This window comes from Mobula hypostoma, chromosome 15 (genome assembly GCF_963921235.1).
Source record: "Mobula hypostoma chromosome 15, sMobHyp1.1, whole genome shotgun sequence".
NCBI classification, from domain to species: domain Eukaryota; kingdom Metazoa; phylum Chordata; class Chondrichthyes; order Myliobatiformes; family Myliobatidae; genus Mobula; species Mobula hypostoma.
This window is the reverse complement of record NC_086111.1, coordinates 43,263,641-43,282,214: the sequence shown is the minus strand read 5'-3', so window position 1 is coordinate 43,282,214 and position 18,574 is coordinate 43,263,641. Positions and strand designations below refer to the sequence as shown.

Below are 18,574 nucleotides of genomic sequence, written 5' to 3'. Positions count from 1 at the left end.
CTGGTGGCAAAATGCACCATGTTGTTTCATCTTTCTTGTCAGAATGTTCTGTGTCTTATCAGTGATACAAATGACCCAAGCACCATGGACACATCATGGAATCATTCTATGGCAACAGATAAGACAAGCTACACTCCACTGCAGTTATTGAACCTCCTATCACAAAAGCTTCACAGACAAAAGGCTGGAGGAACTCAGCAGCCAGGCAGTATCTATGGAAAAAAAAAGAGCACAGTCGACGTTTCGGGCCTGCTGAGTTCCTCCAGCATTTTCTGTGTTTTGTTCGGACTTCCAGCATCTGCAGTCTTTCTCGTTTTTGATTCGATCACTAAAGCTTCTCCGGTTTGCTTTCTCCACACCTTCTTCCTCTTCTCTCCACAGCACCGTGGACTCAGCCCTGTCAGTTTTTCCCTCATCAGCAAAGAGAGCCGAAATCCAACAGTCAGAATATTCTTTCGCAACTCTGTGCAAATTGCGAAAGAATATTTCTGGTCCCTATCCCCAGCAATGCAATCTTTTCACATTTCACACTTAGAGCTCTTCCTCTGTCCTCAAGACCTTGGATTGAGGATATTTAATAATTAGCCCTGTTGTTTTTTTCCACGGTAATTAAGTTTAATTTCTGGCTGTACTCGGAGAGCAAGCTGAGCTAAGAAGACCGCAGACAACCCTCCCGTCGAAGTCCAGAACGCTGCCTCGACGAGACAGGGCACGATCCCGGATTCCCGGCGTGCACCGCAGGGTGGCTGGGCGGGGGCGCGCGCACGAGGAAGGGGCGTGCGCGAACCGGGGCACGCGCGGCGGCGGCAGCAAGTGATTGGCTGCGGCTGGGTCGCCACAAAAGGTTAAGGGGCGGCTGCTGCCGTCATTCGAGCTGGTAGAATGGCTGCAGCAGCGGGTTAGTGTTGTGGTGTTGCTGCTGTTTCTTGTGCTGTGGGAGCAGGAGGCTGTGCGGCGGACGCCGGGGGGAGACTGGGTGTCGTCGTTCTCCGTGTTGGGAGCCGGTGCCGAAGCGCGATCGCGGTGTCTATGTGGTAGAGGCGGGGGCAAGCTTGGAAACAGAGGTGGGGTCAGTGAGGGGCTAGGGTGAGGGTTTGTAGGCCCCATGCCAGGGGTCCGAGATCTGGACTCCAGATGAGACGTCTTGGGGACTTTTGCCTTTCATTACTCAATCACTTCACTGGCGCTACCCTTGTTTTTGTGGAGTCTTCCACCTTTTGTCTGTTCCTTTACTTCGAGAATTAGCGTGTTTTGTTCAGGGTTTCTTTTGTATTACACTAAATAGTGACCAACTTTAAACTTCATTAGTTCATTTGCTGGAGAGTGTTAGTTCCTTCACTCTGATTTTAAAATGTGAAGTTTAGCAATTAAAAATAACTTCCCAAATAATCAAGTAATTTGAAAATGATCAGAAGTATGTCTGTGTGAGCAGCAGGTTGTATTTCGCGGAAGATGTAAACTGTAATTCATCTTTAATTTGGTGAGCTCCGTGTTAATTCAAGAACGTGTACTGCAGCTCCAAGATCAATGTTTACAAGATGGGCACTAACTGACTCCATATTGAATGGGATTCATTTGCTTTGGATATTGTTAGCAGTTGTCCTGAGAATGTTTGAGACGTTATAGAAAGAATTGTGGTTAATGGAGCATACTATATCTTTAAATACTTTATTTTGGTCAGCTCATTTATAAGAATTGTAGCATTCAACTCTGGTTGAAAAATTAGGTTGACGTTAGTGTATTTCCTTATCAGTTTTATCCACTGATCTAATCATTTCTTAAATATTGAAAGATTCTTTCAGTTAACTCCAGGCCTGAATTTCTTATCCTTTCACAAGACTAGTTATAACAAAGCACTTTTCTCAAATTTTATGCATTCTTTCTGTTTGATCTTGATTTCTTGTCACAGGTGCTTGTATTTTAAGTACTTTTATTTCATAACCCAGTATTTTCTATTACATGGTTCTGCATTCATTTGATCATACCTCTAAATGTTCACTTCAGGAAACTATACAAAATGTTTATTAACCTTGCCTAACTCCTACTATAATCTCAACACAGGACCAGATTCAAACTTGGGTATCTTAACCTGTATTAAATTTTATTTCATTATAACTTTTGGTCTCCTCAAAAGATTTATATTTGATGCTTATATTTCTCATCTGCATTCTGCTCCTTCATGACTATTTGAGACAAAACTCAGTTTGGACTGGAACATGAACAGTGCTTGGTTCCATTTTATTACCGTCTTGATCTTTCCATTCTTTACATTGTTTGATGGCAAATATTGGAAAAGCAGAAATCCCCCCCATGCACCATTGAGGGTGCAAAATCATTGTCCTTGGTGTTACAAACACACCTGTGCAGTTGTATAGTCATCTTTAATGTATTGACACTCCTTAAGTACCCAAAAATTTATTTCCACTAATAGATTATTGTACGCTTATGGAATTGAGCAGTAAAGTAGAGTAGATGCAGGATCTGTCACAGTCTGACTGAATTGCTATCCCTATTAATGCTTCTATGTTCTTACAACTTGATTCTACCAACAGAAAAGAAAAAGGTGGAAATATTCTCAAGTTGATGGGAAGTGGTTTGCTGTGGCTTCTGTTTCTAGCACTACTGGATATTCTATTAGCCTCCCTTTCCACATCTATATAAACTCCTTCTGATTTCCAAATCTTTTGTTTTTTTACCCTTTACCTGCTTTCTGCATAAAAGATTTGGATGCTTAAGCAATATGAATTGGATTTTTATATAGGTCCTGTAAATATTTGCTTTAACGTTAAAAGCTGAAATAGTCATCTTTAAATAAAATTGAGTCTTTCATAATTTGTCATGAAATTTAGACACCTTTTGTCTGACTGTTCAATATCTTGTTTAAATTGAAGCACAGTGAAAAGAAATTGGATGTCTTTGTGTCAGATTTGGAAATAATTTGTGGCAGGAATAAGTGAGACTGGTGCAAGGTTAATGAATTTGAAGTCCAAGCACTGAAACTTGTCTTTGTCTCCCAGATAGAATCTGGAAATTATGTTCTTGAGAGATGGGACGTAAGCATTGAAGTTTTTGATCAACAGAATGTTTGCTTGTCTTTGACCAGAATAATGAACATTGGTCTTGATTCTTGGACATATTTGTATTTGAAGCAGATCTTTGGAAGAAATTAGTCTTTGGTTTGCTATTTCAGTCATTGCAGTTTCGAATCTCTGGCACATGATTCTGTATGACTGGTACAGTATGTGACATTTGTTAAATGATTAGGTTTTGTTCCACAAAGAGGGATAGTCCATATATGCAGAGAAACTTCCTTAATGTTGTCAGTATTTCTAGTTCAACCATGTCAAAACAAAACTACACCTGGTCATGACTTAGTGAACTGTGATGCTTGGCTATAGGCAAAATTGTTGCTATGTATATCCTCATTTAAAAGTATTGATCTTTAGCAATGTTTTGAGGTTGAAATGTGGGCAATCTGTTCCATTTCTAGTTTTGAATTCAGCATTTGATTCAGTAGTAAAATCTCCTCCCTTTTGTGATACTTTTTGAATTACAAATTGCAAAGCAATAATCCTAAAATTATTTATGCTATTTAATCGACTCATTTTCAGCATTAATTCAATCAATGCAACATTCCTTACCTAATTGATGGGTCCCTAAATATGCAATATTTTGATTTGTTGTCTTATTTTTAAAGTAAAATCAACATTTAATGTGGCTCCCTATAAAGTATTTTCAAATCAAGCTTCTTTTTAACCTTGCATACAGATCAAAACAGTGTATGCCTTGAATTTAAACTGCCCTGAAATACTTGGTTGTCACATAGCTATTGCTGCAGCACAGTAAAGATCTTTTACCTTGGCATTTCTTACATGGGTGATGTCATGGAAGTGTATTTTATTCTGGTAATCTTTAAATGTACAGCAGCTCCTAAGAATGAGGTTAAGACTAAACTTTTGAGTTGAGCATTTTCTACTTTTTTTTACTATTGAGTATTGGCTTGGCTCAGCTGGGTTTTGATTTTGTGCTGAGGCTTGAGGAAAATGTATTAATTGTAACATTCTTTCTGCCTGTGTTCTGGGATTAAACAAAAGCAGCTGAAATGCATATCTATCTTTGTCAGAATTTTATAAAGACAGCTTAATATTTTGGGTACACTGTAGATTGATATTTAAATGTATTTCTAGGGGTTTAAATCGGAGGCTGATTGTTTTTAAAACTTTTTCTGATAAGCAATGAGTATGTGTGTCTTTTTACAGAATTGAACAAGTTTTTATTGGGACACAATGGAATTTCAAGTCCAAGCCAGAATGTCGGGATGGACCCTTCTCATGCATGTTGCATACTGCAGCAGCTTAAACGTATGTACGATGAACAGCAGCTGACAGACATTGTGGTGGAGGTAGATCATGGAAAAACGTTTTCCTGTCACCGAAATGTTCTCGCTGCAATTAGTCCTTACTTTAGGTACGCTTTTGCTGTTTTGGTAGCTAGTTGCATACTAATATTGCACATCAGCTTATGGCGTATCAAAGCAGTGGCAAAAGAGTAGTGAAACTTTATTCAATCTGAGCTAAGTTGTGAAAAGTTTAAGTTTTAATTAAAGATACTTTTGGAGCTGGTGTAATGTGTTCCAGTGATATGCAAGTGAATGAACAAGTTGTTCGAGTTTCCAAGTTAAATATTATAAGGAGCTAAATTGGAGCATAGTTACAAAGATTCATTTGTCTTGCTATACTGTAATCATGCTATGCTATAATCAATGGAAAAGTTTAATTTGCTTCATTGGAATCTTCAACTTGTTGATCAAACTAGAAGTTTGAAAGTTCTTTGCTTACAGTAATCATTGATCATGTTGGTTCTATATAATTCTGGGTGCGTTCATAAAGTTTTTGAGTAAGATGGTTAAGACTTGGAATTTTAGCTGTCAATTTTTATTATTGGTTAATATTTTGTTATTAAAGAGGCTCACTGGCACATAATTACCTATGTTAAGCTATCCCAGTGTAACACTGAAACTCTTTCAGATCTAATTTTAGTTTCCCACTTCTCAAATAGTTCAAAAGAGCTAAACACATTGGGCATCTTAAATCCTTCAGTGCCCAAGTAATAAATAACATTGATCAGATCTTTGCTACCTATGGTTTCTTGCTTTGATTTTCCACAAATTACCTAATTGCTAGGTATTGTATGAAAATATGGCATTATAATGCTTAATATCATGTAGATAAAACTTGTTTTAAAATGAGTTCAATTTGTTTGACCTTCAATTTTATAGGTCTATGTTCACAAGTGGCCTTACAGAGAGCACACAGAAAAGAGTGCGAATTGTGGGAGTGGAAGAAGATGCAATGAGGCTGGTGTTGGACTATGCCTATACTTCCCGAATATTATTAACAGAGATCAATGTACAAGCTCTTTTCACAGCTGCTAGTCTCTTCCAAATTCCATCTTTGCAGGACCAGTGTGCCCAGTACATGATCAGCCGACTGGATCCGCAGAATTCTATTGGGGTTTTCATGTTTGCTGATGCTTATGGACACAAGGAGTTAAAAGAGAAATCCCAAGATTACATTAGAAAGAAAATTTTGTGCGTTGCCAAAGAGCAAGAATTCCTCCATTTGACTAAAGACCAGCTCATGAGCATCCTAAACAGTGATGACTTAAATGTAGAAAAGGAAGAGCATGTTTTTGAAAGCATAATTCTGTGGCTCAATCATAATAGGAACAAAAGAGAGCCAGATCTTGCAGACATTTTTGCCAAATGTATACGTGTACCTCTGATGGATGAGAATTTTTTAAAGAAAATTCCTTGCACTTTTGCACAGGCTATGGCTAGAAACTCCCCGGAAGATGGAAATAGCGAAGGAGCTGATGGCTGTAGGCCAAGACTTGGTATGACTGCTTCACAGATGATTATCTGCTTTGAAGCTGCCAACAAACACTCAGGAAAGAAACAAACTGTGCCTTGTTTAGATATTGTCACAGGAGAAGTCTTCAAATTATGCAAACCTCCCAATGACTTGAGGGAGGTGGGAATCCTGGTATCACCTGATAATGACATTTACATAGCAGGAGGTTACAGACCAAGTAACAGTGATGTTTCTATAGATCATAAAGCAGAAAGTGATTTCTGGATGCATGACCATGCAGCAAATAGATGGCTACCGAGAGCTTCATTGCTAAGGGCGCGAATAGGGTGCAAGTTAGTTTATTGTTGTAACAAAATATATGCAATTGGAGGTCGGGTGTATGAAGGTGATGGACGGAATGCATTAAAATCAGTGGAGTGCTATGATAGCAGAGACAATTGCTGGACAGCTGTCTGCCCAATGCCTATTGCTATGGAATTTCACACTGCTGTGGCACATCAGGATAATATCTATGTATTACAAGGTAAGGTTGAGTGTTTTGTTTATTGTGCTCTTGTATTAATATCACCATTCAATATGTAGTGTACTATGTTCCAATAATTATGATTACTGTAGTGGGTTGTTTTGATTTGTATTTTCCTTTTGCCAGCTGGTAGAAATGCATTCAATGGCCATTTTATTAGGCACAGTTGTGTACCTCATTAATGCAAATATCTAATCAACCAATCATATGGTAGCAACTCTGCATAAAAGTCATACTGACATGGTCAAAAGGTTCAGGCTATGTCCACACTAGACCAGATAATTTTGAAAACGCCGGTTTCACATAAAAACAATAGGTGCCCACACCAGGCATTTTTGAAAATACCTCCGTCCACATTAAAACGGGTATTTGGGCGAATCTCTTCCTACTGGGCATGTGCAGGACACATCTACAGAATTCACCGGCTTCGACGAGTACGCCCGACTCTGACAGTTTGGACCAAGCAACAGGTGATGGCTGCGACATGTTTGGTGTGGAATCTCGCCGTGAAAGACTTGGTGTACGTTTGTCTAGTTACAGACTAGAGAAACTTAAAAGGAAATTGCCAACTGACGGACAGCTGTTGGCTCTTGTGCAGGAGGACTTTAAAACTAAAAAAACAAATATTGGAGCGTATGGAGGCAACCGACAGGGAGTTCATGGACAGTATGACCCGGCTAACGACGAACATTGAAAAAATGACTAACTCTGTTGCAGAGGGATTTGCAATGATGAGGAATATGATGCCCCCCCCCCCCCGCCTGCCCAGTACTTTTCACCACCACAATACCAGCCTCACAGCCACTTGGCCCCACCAACATCTTCCCCACTCCCACAGAGGGGTCACCCTGGAAACATTTCCTACAGCCATAGTCTCTTCACCGATGAAAGGGATGACAGTTACAACTAAATGCAGTAAGGCTTGTTACTGGGCAAAAGTGATATTTGCTGTTACCTCATTTGTTTGCCTTTACTTTTGCCATGTCTTTCTGTATTACTTTGCTGTATTTAACATGTGCAATAAAACGAGTTACTGGGCAAAAGTGATTTTATTTTTACCTGAGTAAAAGTGAAACTTACAATTTTCCTTTTTTGGCCTTAACATTTTCACGACTATGCCAAACATAAGCTACTACTTAAAAATGACATTTTGGAAGTAGTGACAATTGAATGTTTGCACAAGCAATACATTAATAAAGCACCTTGTTAAATGTATAAAACATGTCTGCATCAGTGTTATCTTGTATTTCCGTACAGTGTTACATTAGGCTGTTACACATCTATTGTTAGAGAAGTACTTGCATAAATAGGTAAACCACCTCCATACAAGCAAGGACAGAAAACAGGGCAAAGTGAGTATACTTATTTATTCAGTAAGTTATGGGTCAAAGTACTTGGGGTGAGTACATTTCTAACTCTTCTGGCTTCAGTCTCGTTGCTGTCTGGTCTGAAATTACTAGGTTGTGTGGGGGGGTTGAAATTAACGTAGGCAAAGTAAACAACAGACGCATGAAGCCGTCCGCCATTGTCGTTGTGGTGTTGGAGGTTGCGTTCAAGAAAACGATGAAATGCCGCACTGCCACCACCATCTGTTCCGGCACGTCATGACAACGTTTTTAGAAAGAGTCGGTTACCCCGTACACACGACACCGGCCATTACGCGTTTTCAGATTTATTCACTCGAGAGCATTTTTGAAAAGCTCCGTTTTCGGGGGAGGAAAATGCTGTTTCAGTGTGGATGGAGGGTCAAAACGAAGAGAAAAAGCTTCGGTTATGGATTTATCTGGTCTAGTGTGGACGTAGCCTCAGTTGTTGTTCAAATCAAACATCAGAATAGGGAAAAGAAGTAATCTAACTGACTTTGACCATGGAATCATTGTTGGTGCTAGTCGGGGTGGTTTGAGTACCTTGGAAGGATTTTCACGCACAACGACCTCTAGAGCAGTGGTTCCCCAACCTGGGATCCCAGACTCCTTGCTGAATGGTATTGGTCCATGGCTCTAGGGTTTATAGAGAATGGTATATAAAAAAAAATCCAGTGAGCAGCAGTTTTGTGGACAAAATGCCTTGTTAATGAAAGGTAAGAAAAGAATAGCTTGACTGTTCAAGCTGTCTTGAAGGCAACAGCAAGTTAAATAACCACAGTGATGTGCAGAAGAGCATCTCTGAATACACAACACATCAAACCTCGAAGTGGATGGGCTACAAAACAGCAGCAGCAGCAGAAGACCTCACCAGATTTATTTCTGTGTCTAACAAGCTGGCTATTGAGTATATATCCTTTAAGGTGAACTAAATTTTCCAAGCCAACTCAGTGCTGTGGTGCTGCACTGTATCAACGTGACTGTTAAAGCTGTTCTTGCTAGTCAGTGAGAGTCAATCATAGAAATATGCAGCACAGAAACAGTTCGTCTCTGCCAATCTTTAAACTGCCTATTCCCATTGACCTACAACTGGACTCGCAGCCTTCCATACCCCTACTGTCCATGTACTTATCCAGACCGCTCTTAAACACTGAATTTGAGCGACATCTCATTCCACACTCGCTATGCTCTGAGCGAAGAAGTTTTCTCTCGTGTTCCCATTAAACTTTTTGCCTTTTGCCCGTAATCCATGACCTCTAGTTGTTGTCCCACCCAAATCTCCCCTCAATCTTCTATGAACTAAGGAATAAAGTTCTAACCCTGTTTAATCTTTCCTTATGACACAGGCCCTCCAGTCCCTGCAACGTCCTTGTAAATTTTCTCTGTGCTTTCAACCTTATTTGCATCTTTTCTGTAGGTAGATGAACTACACAAGATACTCCAAATTAAGCCTCACCAACGTCTTGTGTAACTTCAACATAACATCCCATCTCTTGTATCATCCCATACTTTGATTTATGAAGGCCAGTGTGCCAAAAGCTTTCTTTATGTCTTACCTACTTGTGATGCCACTTCCAATGAATTATGCACCTGTATCCCCAGATCCCTTTGTTCTACTGCACTTCTCAGTATGCTATATGGAGCCCTACTGTGCAAGACCTTCCCTGGTTGGTCCTACCAAAGTGCAACACCTTGCACTTGTCTACGTTAAAAGTCCATCGGCCAACTTTCATCCCATTTTTCCAGCTAGTCCAGATCCTGCTGTGAACTCTAGGCTTCTACTACCACACTCTGGCTTCTCCCACAAAGCCAATGTCTAGTCTAATTTACTACCTCATCTTGAATGCCATGTGATTGAACCTTCTTGACCAACCTTCCTTGTTAAATGCCTTGCGTTCTTGTTAAATGCCTTGTTGACAGCATCCCCTGCCTTGCGTTCCTCAATTTTCCTGATTGGACGTGACTTGCTGCACAGAAAGCCATGCTGACTATCCCTATTTAGTCCATGTTTATGCAAATGCTCATATCCAGTCCCTTAGATGACCTTCCAGTAACTTTTCAACTACTTGTGTCAGGCTCACTGGCCTGTGAATTCTTTAGAGCCTTTATTAAACAGTGGAAAAACGTTAACTATCCTCCAATCCTCCTACACCTCACTTGTCACTAAGGATGATTTAAGTATCCCTGCTAGGGCCTCTACAATCTCTGCACTTGCCTCCCACAGGATCCAAGGGAACACCTCGTCATGTACTGGGGATTTATCCCCTTTAATTTGCCTCAAGACAACAAACACCACCTCCTCTGTAATCTGTATAGAGTCCATGACCTTTTTGCTGCTTTGCCTAACTTTTATAGACTGTCTCCTGAGTAATTACGGATGCAAAAAAACTATTTAAGATCTCCTTCGTCTCTTGGCTCTGCATGTAGGTTACCATTTGATCTTCCAGTGGACCAATTTTGTCCCCTGCAATGCTTTGCCTCTAATGTATCTGTAGAATCTCTTATGGTTCTCCTTCACCTTGTCTGCTAGGGCAACCTCATGCCTTCTTTTAACCCTCCTTTTACTAAAGTGTTTTCTTGCATTCCTTCTAAGTATCTCATTTATTTCTATCTGCCTATAGCTGCTATGCATTTTTATTTTCTTAACCAATGCCTCAATATCTCTTGAAAACTAAGGTTCCCTAAACCTGTTATCATATCTTTTATTCTGAGAGGCACATACAAGCTTTGTACTCAAAATTTCACTTTTGAAGGCTTCCAAGGTACTAAGTACACCTTTGCCAGAAAATGGCCTGTTGCAATCCACACTTTGCAGATCCTTTCTGATACCATCAAATTGGCCTTTCTCCAATTTAGAATCTCAACCCGCGGACCAGACCTACCTTTTCCATTTATCTACTTTGAAACTAATGGCATTGTGATTGCTAGATGCAAAATATTCCCATACACAAACTTCCATCGCCTGCCTTGCCTCATCCCCTAATAGCAGATCGAGTGTCGCACACTCTTTCATTGAGACTTCTTTTTACTGATTAAGGAAACTTTCCTGAATATGACTAACTCAGTCCCATCCAGCCCTTTTACAGTTTGAGAGTCCCAGTCAATAGGTAGAAAGTTAAAAATCACCTACTATGGCAACCTTGTGTTTCTTGCAAAAATTTGCAGTCTCTACAAATTTGTTCCTCTAAATGGTTTATAATATAGCCTAATGAACATGATCATACCTTTCTTACTCCTCAAGTCCACCTATAAAGCCTCACTAGACAAGTTCTTCAGTTTGTCCGGAGCACCGCCGTGACATTTTCCCTGACTAGTAATGCCATTACACTCCCTTCAATCCCTCCTGCTCTGTTGGATCGAAAACAGCAAAACTCTGGAATACTGAGGTGTCAGCCTTGCCCCTCCTGCAACCAAGTCTCACTAATGGCTACAATATCATAATTTCATGAGTCTTTATTCATTGGTGACTGACACCTCAGTCAATACCATTATTGACACATACTTTTATTATCTCTGGTTACCTATGTAGCGACACTCAGAATATCAGTGCAGACATCCTACCCTGCAAAAACTCAATTCAGGGAGGTAGCACCATCAATTTGTGGGAGAATCCCAGAACTTCTGGGAGAGGTGGGATGTCTGCAACAGAGTAGCTCCTGAGCAGCTGGCCAGCTAGTTTAAATAACGTTAGCTATGCTAATGAACGAATGACACCTGTTAAGCTCACCTCAACATGTCTTTTACAGTCTTAACCCACCATGGGCAATAGTAAAGTCACGGTTGCAAACAGCGCAGTGAGCAACACTGTCATTATTTTTGATCCCTATTAGGCAGGGGTACACTTTAGTGTAATCTGGGGTGATGTATGTTTTATATTTTTTGGAACACTCTGTCATGGCGCACTCGCGCTCGCTCTCAAAAAAATTGATTTCCGTGATACTGTATATAATTTGCGGGCATCGGGGAGCCACTATTAATATGCAGGAGACTCCCGGAACTTGCGGGAGACTACCGGAACTTCCGGGAGAGGAGAGATGTCTGTCAGTGTTTATAACAGAATTCAGAATTACTTTTCTTGGCTGAAGCATCAGTGAGCTACTAATTATATAATTAGCAATTTTGTGGGACTTGGAAGATAGGAGAGTGTTACTTTGAAATCATTTGTGTATGCTACCTTTGTGTTTAATGTTACCCTATTTTCTCCATTTCCTGATGTAGCCTGAAGGAATGAGATTTTCTTTCTATTCCCATTTACTGCTTTGATTTGATACAGAAAGTCTCTCGTTTTCTAGTAAATTTTAGTGGATGGCTTTAAAAGCTTAATTCATAATTACATATATTACTTTGATTTCCTGCAAAAATTTGGATCACTTAAAAATGACTGTTCATTTGTTTCATTCCATCTCCCACTCTTGTTAAAGGTTAATTTTTATCATTTGACTTTTTGCATTTCAACTTTTGCAGTTAATAGAAATTGAAACTCTCAGTAACATTTTAAAAATAAAAGCACAAAAATGTGACTGGTGAGGGCACACTTACTTTACCAATAGGCTGTGATGTAAATTAGCTAATGGAGCAGACAACTGAACTAGCAATATTCTGCAAACTTTTAACACGCAGGATTTTTGATTATCATACAGTACTTTATTGAATAACCTGATGATGCCAAAATGTCACTTATTGGAGGTGTTGATCTTTTATGGTTATCTGTAACTCATCCTTGTGCTATATATTTAGTTGGAAAAACTTAACCCTCATATTTTCTCTGCAACAAATCTGCTTATTAAATTGACCAACATGGTGATGTGAATACTTCTTGTGGTGCAGGACTGAGAAACTGGGTGCTAGTTATTATTAGAACTTTGGGATAGGATTTTTGTGAATTGGTATGTTGCATATTTAAAAACCTAAACATAGTTCACAATGAATGGCTTTTCTTGCCCCGCTACCACACCCCACCCCCAACGTCCTCCGTCACCCAACTGAAACTTAATGAGCTGCTGCCAGGTGCTTACTGACTGCCTCCCACATCTTTGAAATTAGACACTAGGAAATAAATGCCCAGAATATAGAGTTCACATCGCACGAGCTCCACAGCACCATTGAGTTCAGGAGTTTGGGATTAAACATTTGTGCTATCACCACAGCAGTGCAGTTTTTAGTTAAATTTCTTTATTCATGCATTAGGCTGATTGGTAATAGAATAGTACAGCACAGTACAGACCCTTCGGCCCACAATGTTGTGCCGACCCTCAAACCCTGCTTCCCATATAAGCCCCCACCTTAAATTCCTTCATATACCTGTCTAGTAGTCTCTTAAACTTCACTAGTGTATCTGCCTCCACCACTGACTCAGGCAGTGCCTTCCATGCACCAACCACTCTCTGAGTAAAAAACCTTCTTTTAATATCCCCCTTGAACTTCCCACCCCTTACCTTAAAGCCATGTCCTCTTGTAATGAGCAGTAGTGCCCTGGGGAAGGGGCGCTGGCTATCCACTCTATCTATTCCTCTTATTATCTTGTACACCTCTATCATGTCTCCTCTCATCCTCCTCCTCTCCAAAGAGTAAAGCTCTAGCTCTCTTAACCTCTGATGATAATGCATACTCTCTAAACCAGGCAGCATCCTGGTAAATCTCCTCTGTACCCTTTCCAATGCTTCCATATCCTTCCTAATGTTGTATAGTTTCTGATGGAGGGTAATACACTAAGAGTCAGACAATCTCATTCAACTGAATATTTACCTTCAATTTTGTGAGAAACATGAATTTGACATGAAGTCTAAACAATTTAATTTGTTTTGTTTTAGGGGAATTTTTTCTGTGTTATGACCCTCACAAAGACTACTGGGGTTGTCTGACACCAATGAGTGTGCCTAGATCTGCAGGATTATCAGCTGTCTGCAATGATTTAATCTACTATGTAGCAGGAATTTGTAAAGCACATCAGCGGATGCTTACAGTAGAAGCTTATGACATCCAACTTAATAAATGGATACGGAAGAAGGATCTCCCATTAGATCAGTCCACCAATCCCTACATTAAACTCTTCTTGCTCCTTAACAAACTGCATCTCTTTGTACGAGCAACACAAGTCGTGGTGGAGGAGCATGTTTTCCGTACAAGTCGCAAGAACTCTCTGTACCAGTATGATGAAGAATCTGATCAGTGGAAGAAAGTGTATGAGTCACCTGATAAACTGTGGGACCTTGGCCGCCATTTTGAATGTGTTGTTGCCAAACTTTATCCACAATGTCTTCAGAAAGTTTTTTGATTTACTTTTGGCAGCTTGCATGAAATAATGTGTAAGGAAAATGGCTGTTTTAAAAGCACTGATGAAACCGGATGGGTGCTTTTGAAAGTAGCAGTGTTTTTTGAACTGGTTCAAAAGTTTAGTTTTCTAATCAATTTTACTAACTTCACTGGTGCTGGGGAATATAAAAGTGCAATTACTTGGATTATTTTTTTTTAAATCTGGCTTTTTCAATGGCATTTCTTATTGTATAGCAGTTGTCCATTGTCTGGCAATCTTAAACTATGCAGACTTAACAGGCAAAATTCAGCTTGTCAGTAAGAATTTGCTTTGCCCAATGGTATGGAAAAACTAAAGCCTTTAAGATACGGGTATAAATTTAAAGATATACAGATGCTATTAATTTTGTATCTGTATTTGTGAATTGAGTGCTTTGCATTTAGTTACTTGACATGAAAGTGAAGATAGTTTGGCTGGATCTTAATGGGAAGGAATGGTTTCTGCATTAATAGAAAAATCTTTATAGCTATTGGGGTCAAACCTTGAAGTCTGCATCCACGCAGAGAATAGCGATCATGTTTCTTCTCATCCTGCCCTTTCATAGTCTTAAGAAATGAAAATTTCATATCTTGACACTTTGAAGACTAAAAATGTTCAGTTAACAAGTGACAGTTCCTAGCTACTTTTGAAGTGAAAATAACTACTCTGTATTTACCATTTGTCGTAACAGTATGTAGTTCTAGGAGAGTAGGAAGGTGAAGATCGTTTTGGAAGAGGACTATCAAATGTATTTCAGATATAAATGGTTTCTGTGTGTTGTGATCATTTTTGCTGTAGCAGAATGGAACTGCAGCAATTAGATTTATGCCAAGGCATTCAATATGGTTCATTTGTTAGCTGGAATAAAGTAAAATTGAATAAAATAGTTTTTTCTTTGTTCCCCAAAATATTCAATCCACCTCGGCTACTGCAGAATCTTTAAAAAAAAAAGGAACCTCCACGGAGCAGTGTATTTTTTATATTGTGCTTGCAGTGCATCTTTTTCCTGTCTGGTACACTTGAAATTTTTTGTGAACTATGCCACCTAATTTCAATGAACTGGCTCTTGCATAAATCATTCCTCCCTTGATTTGATTTCATATTGATTATTTTGTCTTAATAGTTTACTTTGCTCTTATTTTAATTCCATCTGCTTTCTGCTCATCAATACATATAACACACATTTCTATTTAATGGGTACAAATAACAAGGTACCCTTCCCATTTTTCTAAAAATGTTAAATTCTTAAATTGGTTCTAACTTCATTCTTTGAAATTAAATTTTACCTGGTGACGCCCCTTGAATCTGCATGTCACTGGGCATTTAGGGAAAGCAGATGTATGTATTGGGAGATAAGTGACCCAATATGCATTTTACAACTTAACTCTAGGCAGAACCCAATTTGTATTTTTTTAGAAACCTTTTATGTAATAAGACCATGACTATTTAATCTAAAAGTCAGTAGATACTATGGGGAAAAATAATCCTTTACTAATCTTTCAATTACTGAAGGAGTGAAATGTGAATTTGGTTGAACTGTTTCTTATGCAATTGAGTCTACAAATGTCAACCACCTTTAGATGTCACTTGCACTATTTTAGCACAGTTCATTCTTAGATGTTAAGTTTTAAATCTTGCCTGCTTCAACATTATTCCTTCAGAAAATAGGTGATTTCTAACAAGCTGTGCTTACAAGTAAATTACGAAAACTTTCCTTCATTTGGTTGAATCACTATAACCAACTTGTACAGTCTAAAGTGGAGGTCAGTGCATCTGTAACAATGTTTTTTGTACTTCACAAAACATGCAAAATCTTTAAAACTTAATGGAAAAGCATGTATATAGTTTACAAATCGACTGCACCCAATAAATGCCACTAATATCTTCCAAGGAAGCATGTTGGAGTTGCAGAAACTGCACAACTGGTTCCAAACTCTACCCTTGCTCTTCAGTGTCAAATTTATTTCAAAAAGGTACTTAACTCCAGGGCTTTCAAATTCTGAGAAACCACACTGTTTTGAACTTTCTTGGTAGAGATTTTGCATATTGCATTTGTCATAAATGATTGATTTCTAACGGACTAGATATTTTGGGCAGAAAGTTCTAGTGTACAGGAATCTCAATTTGTCAACTTGTAGCGTCTAAGCTTTCAAGTATCTTTAAATTCAGTTAGCGGTAAATTCTTCATGGCTGAAGTGCAAAGGCAAAATCACCTAAAATAATGAGAACGCCAGATAACTCAACACAATCCGATGAAAGCAATTAAATGCATCAGGAAATGAAATCCAGTTATCTCTTCCACCCAATTATATCTTCCACCCAATTGCCCAGAAGGCATCCTCTACAGTTTAGTTTGAAAAATGCAATCACTTGCAATTAAACTGAGAATTTCTGAGCAGTTGACATGTTTTTGCTTGTTGTTTACTGAATAAGGTGTACAAATATAATTTCATTTTAGATGATGTGCACACTCTTGGTAGATACTTGAAATCTGATGTACAGTGTGGACTTCCTTTTTAAGCTCAAAGTATGCAGCATGAAATCAAGTTGCAGGTGTGATAGATTCCAACCTTAGAAGTACAGTGGTCATGGGAACAGCTCCAGCTTAAATGGCAAATTTGAAGTTAAGTCCATATGGTACAAATTTTTCCAAAGTGGAATTAATATTTCATCTACAGTGAAATTTTGAATTTATTTTGTGTTGGCAGGAATACATTCAATTTTTATTATCTTGGTATTAACTGTGAATTCCAGAGCTATGGCAAAGATAGATTTAACAAAATCTTGCTTTTGAATGGTAGATATAATGTTTGACTGTGCACAACTAGTGCCAATTGTCAGACAGTTGGACGTGAAGCATTCATACTTTTAGTAAGCTAGCCCCTGATTAGTCTCAGAAGTTATTTCAAATTGACATGGTATAAGTGACTACATGGGCCACCAAGATAATATTTTTGATTATGCATCTTAAAAGGGAATAATACCTTGTAGTTGATATTTATATTTTTTAAATTACATAACTTCTGAATACTGCTATCAGTTTCTACTCTAGGGCTTCAATTATTTGAAGCTCTTATAGGTGTAGTCCTGTCTGTATTTTTAATTAAACCACATCTTAAAGAAGGAAATATGAATTGCTTCTTTGGACAGAAATATAAAAATGGCAGCTACATTTTGAAATTAAAGTGTCAAAACTTAGTATATTCCCCACATTCAGCATTAGATAAACAGTGCTACATATAACATTAGATTAATAGCAATAATGAAGGTCCTGGAAAAATGATTGTTGGTAGCAACATTCTATGTATAACATTGTGTACAGAAGTTGTAGATGAAGCTGACCACAACTCTGAAAATGCACAGTACCACAGAAATCCTGAGATTTCAAACTCCTTTATTTCCTTTGATTCATAAAATTTTCATTATAGGGTTGCTTAGCTTGAATCTTGTGTATTCTAACCACTGTACAACTTGGTAACTGCAAACTTTTTAAAGCACCTTTCCAGGTAGTTTTGCATTAAGTGTAAGAAACTAGTATACAGTGAAATATTTAATTTTCAGAAATTTGTTCTAAATTAAAAAAAATTGCTGCTGTTTAGGACAATCTTTATTTATAGAGGATATCAACATTGGGGGTGGGGGGGAAGAGAATTAAATTAACCTGCAGTTAACTGAAATTGGTTCAGCAAGTGATGCTTATTGCACCATATGATATTCAACCTATCTAGCTTACATTGTAAAATTACAAAGCTGATTTCTGATTTTGTGAAGTTGAATACTGCGTTTTTGTAAAACACCTGTAGAATTTAGAAATTTGCCCTGTAGTTGTAGTTTTTGTTCAGTTGTCAAAGCTACTCATTCCATTGTGTGCAAAGATTTAGCTATAGTTAAACTTTTTTGTGACTTGAAATGTCTGTTCAGGTTTATGACTTGAATTCGGAGATGTAAAATGGCATCTAGCTGTACTTGCACATGATTTGGATGCTTTGGAATTGGTGTTCAGACAGGATAAGCTGATTTACTTGATACATGTACTGTAGTTTAAAGTACTGTGACTTGTAATGAAATGAGACTATATTCTTGAAATAAATTGATTAAAGGATGAAGTTTGTCTTGTTTTTAAAATACAATTCTGTATACGGTTTTTTTTATTCCTTAACTACTTCAGATCTTTTGTCTGCCATAGTAATAAAAAATGGATATTATATAAATATTAAAAATATCAAAAATGGAGTTTAGTGTGTATATCAATAGTGTGTTGACACAAGAGACTGCAGATGCTGGAATCTGAAACAACACAATCACACCATCGGTTTCGTCCTTCCTCCTCAAGCTTTCTGCAGGGATCACTCCATATTTCAGCATCATTCCCCTCTTCTCCCTCCGTGCTAGGTACTTTACCCTGAAAATATAGAAGGTATGATGCCTGCCCCTACACCTAGGGCCAAGGTCGGGCACAGATTCACGTGCAGTAAACAAAGTTGGATGGAGGAGGTGCATGGAGTATTCATCCACCTATCAT

General features: G+C 38.5%; 1 protein-coding gene across 2 annotated transcripts; it reads left to right on the top strand.

Annotated features, from left to right (window-relative positions):
* Positions 1–838: 838 nt before the first annotated feature.
* kbtbd8 (kelch repeat and BTB (POZ) domain containing 8) lies at positions 839–18,210 on the top strand. Of its 2 annotated transcripts, none has more exons than XM_063067944.1 (4): positions 839–898; positions 4,260–4,467; positions 5,279–6,396; positions 13,571–18,210. In XM_063067944.1, exons 1-4 carry the CDS (start codon positions 883–885, stop codon positions 14,032–14,034), a joined length of 1,806 nt encoding a protein of 601 aa, XP_062924014.1. In that variant the 5' UTR covers positions 839–882; the 3' UTR covers positions 14,035–18,210. The 2 variants fall into 2 exon arrangements, with proteins under 2 accessions (XP_062924014.1, XP_062924015.1); XM_063067945.1 differs by having other exon boundaries at positions 878–898; positions 4,260–4,361.
* Positions 18,211–18,574: the final 364 nt, after the last annotated feature.

Excerpts from the sequence above, each read along its gene's own strand:
- kbtbd8 (XM_063067944.1), top strand. Across the intron at positions 4,468-5,278 it reads GCAATTAGTCCTTACTTTAG|GTCTATGTTCACAAGTGGCC; the intron begins GTACGCTTTTGC and ends TCAATTTTATAG. Across the intron at positions 6,397-13,570 it reads TAATATCTATGTATTACAAG|GGGAATTTTTTCTGTGTTAT; the intron begins GTAAGGTTGAGT and ends GTTTTGTTTTAG.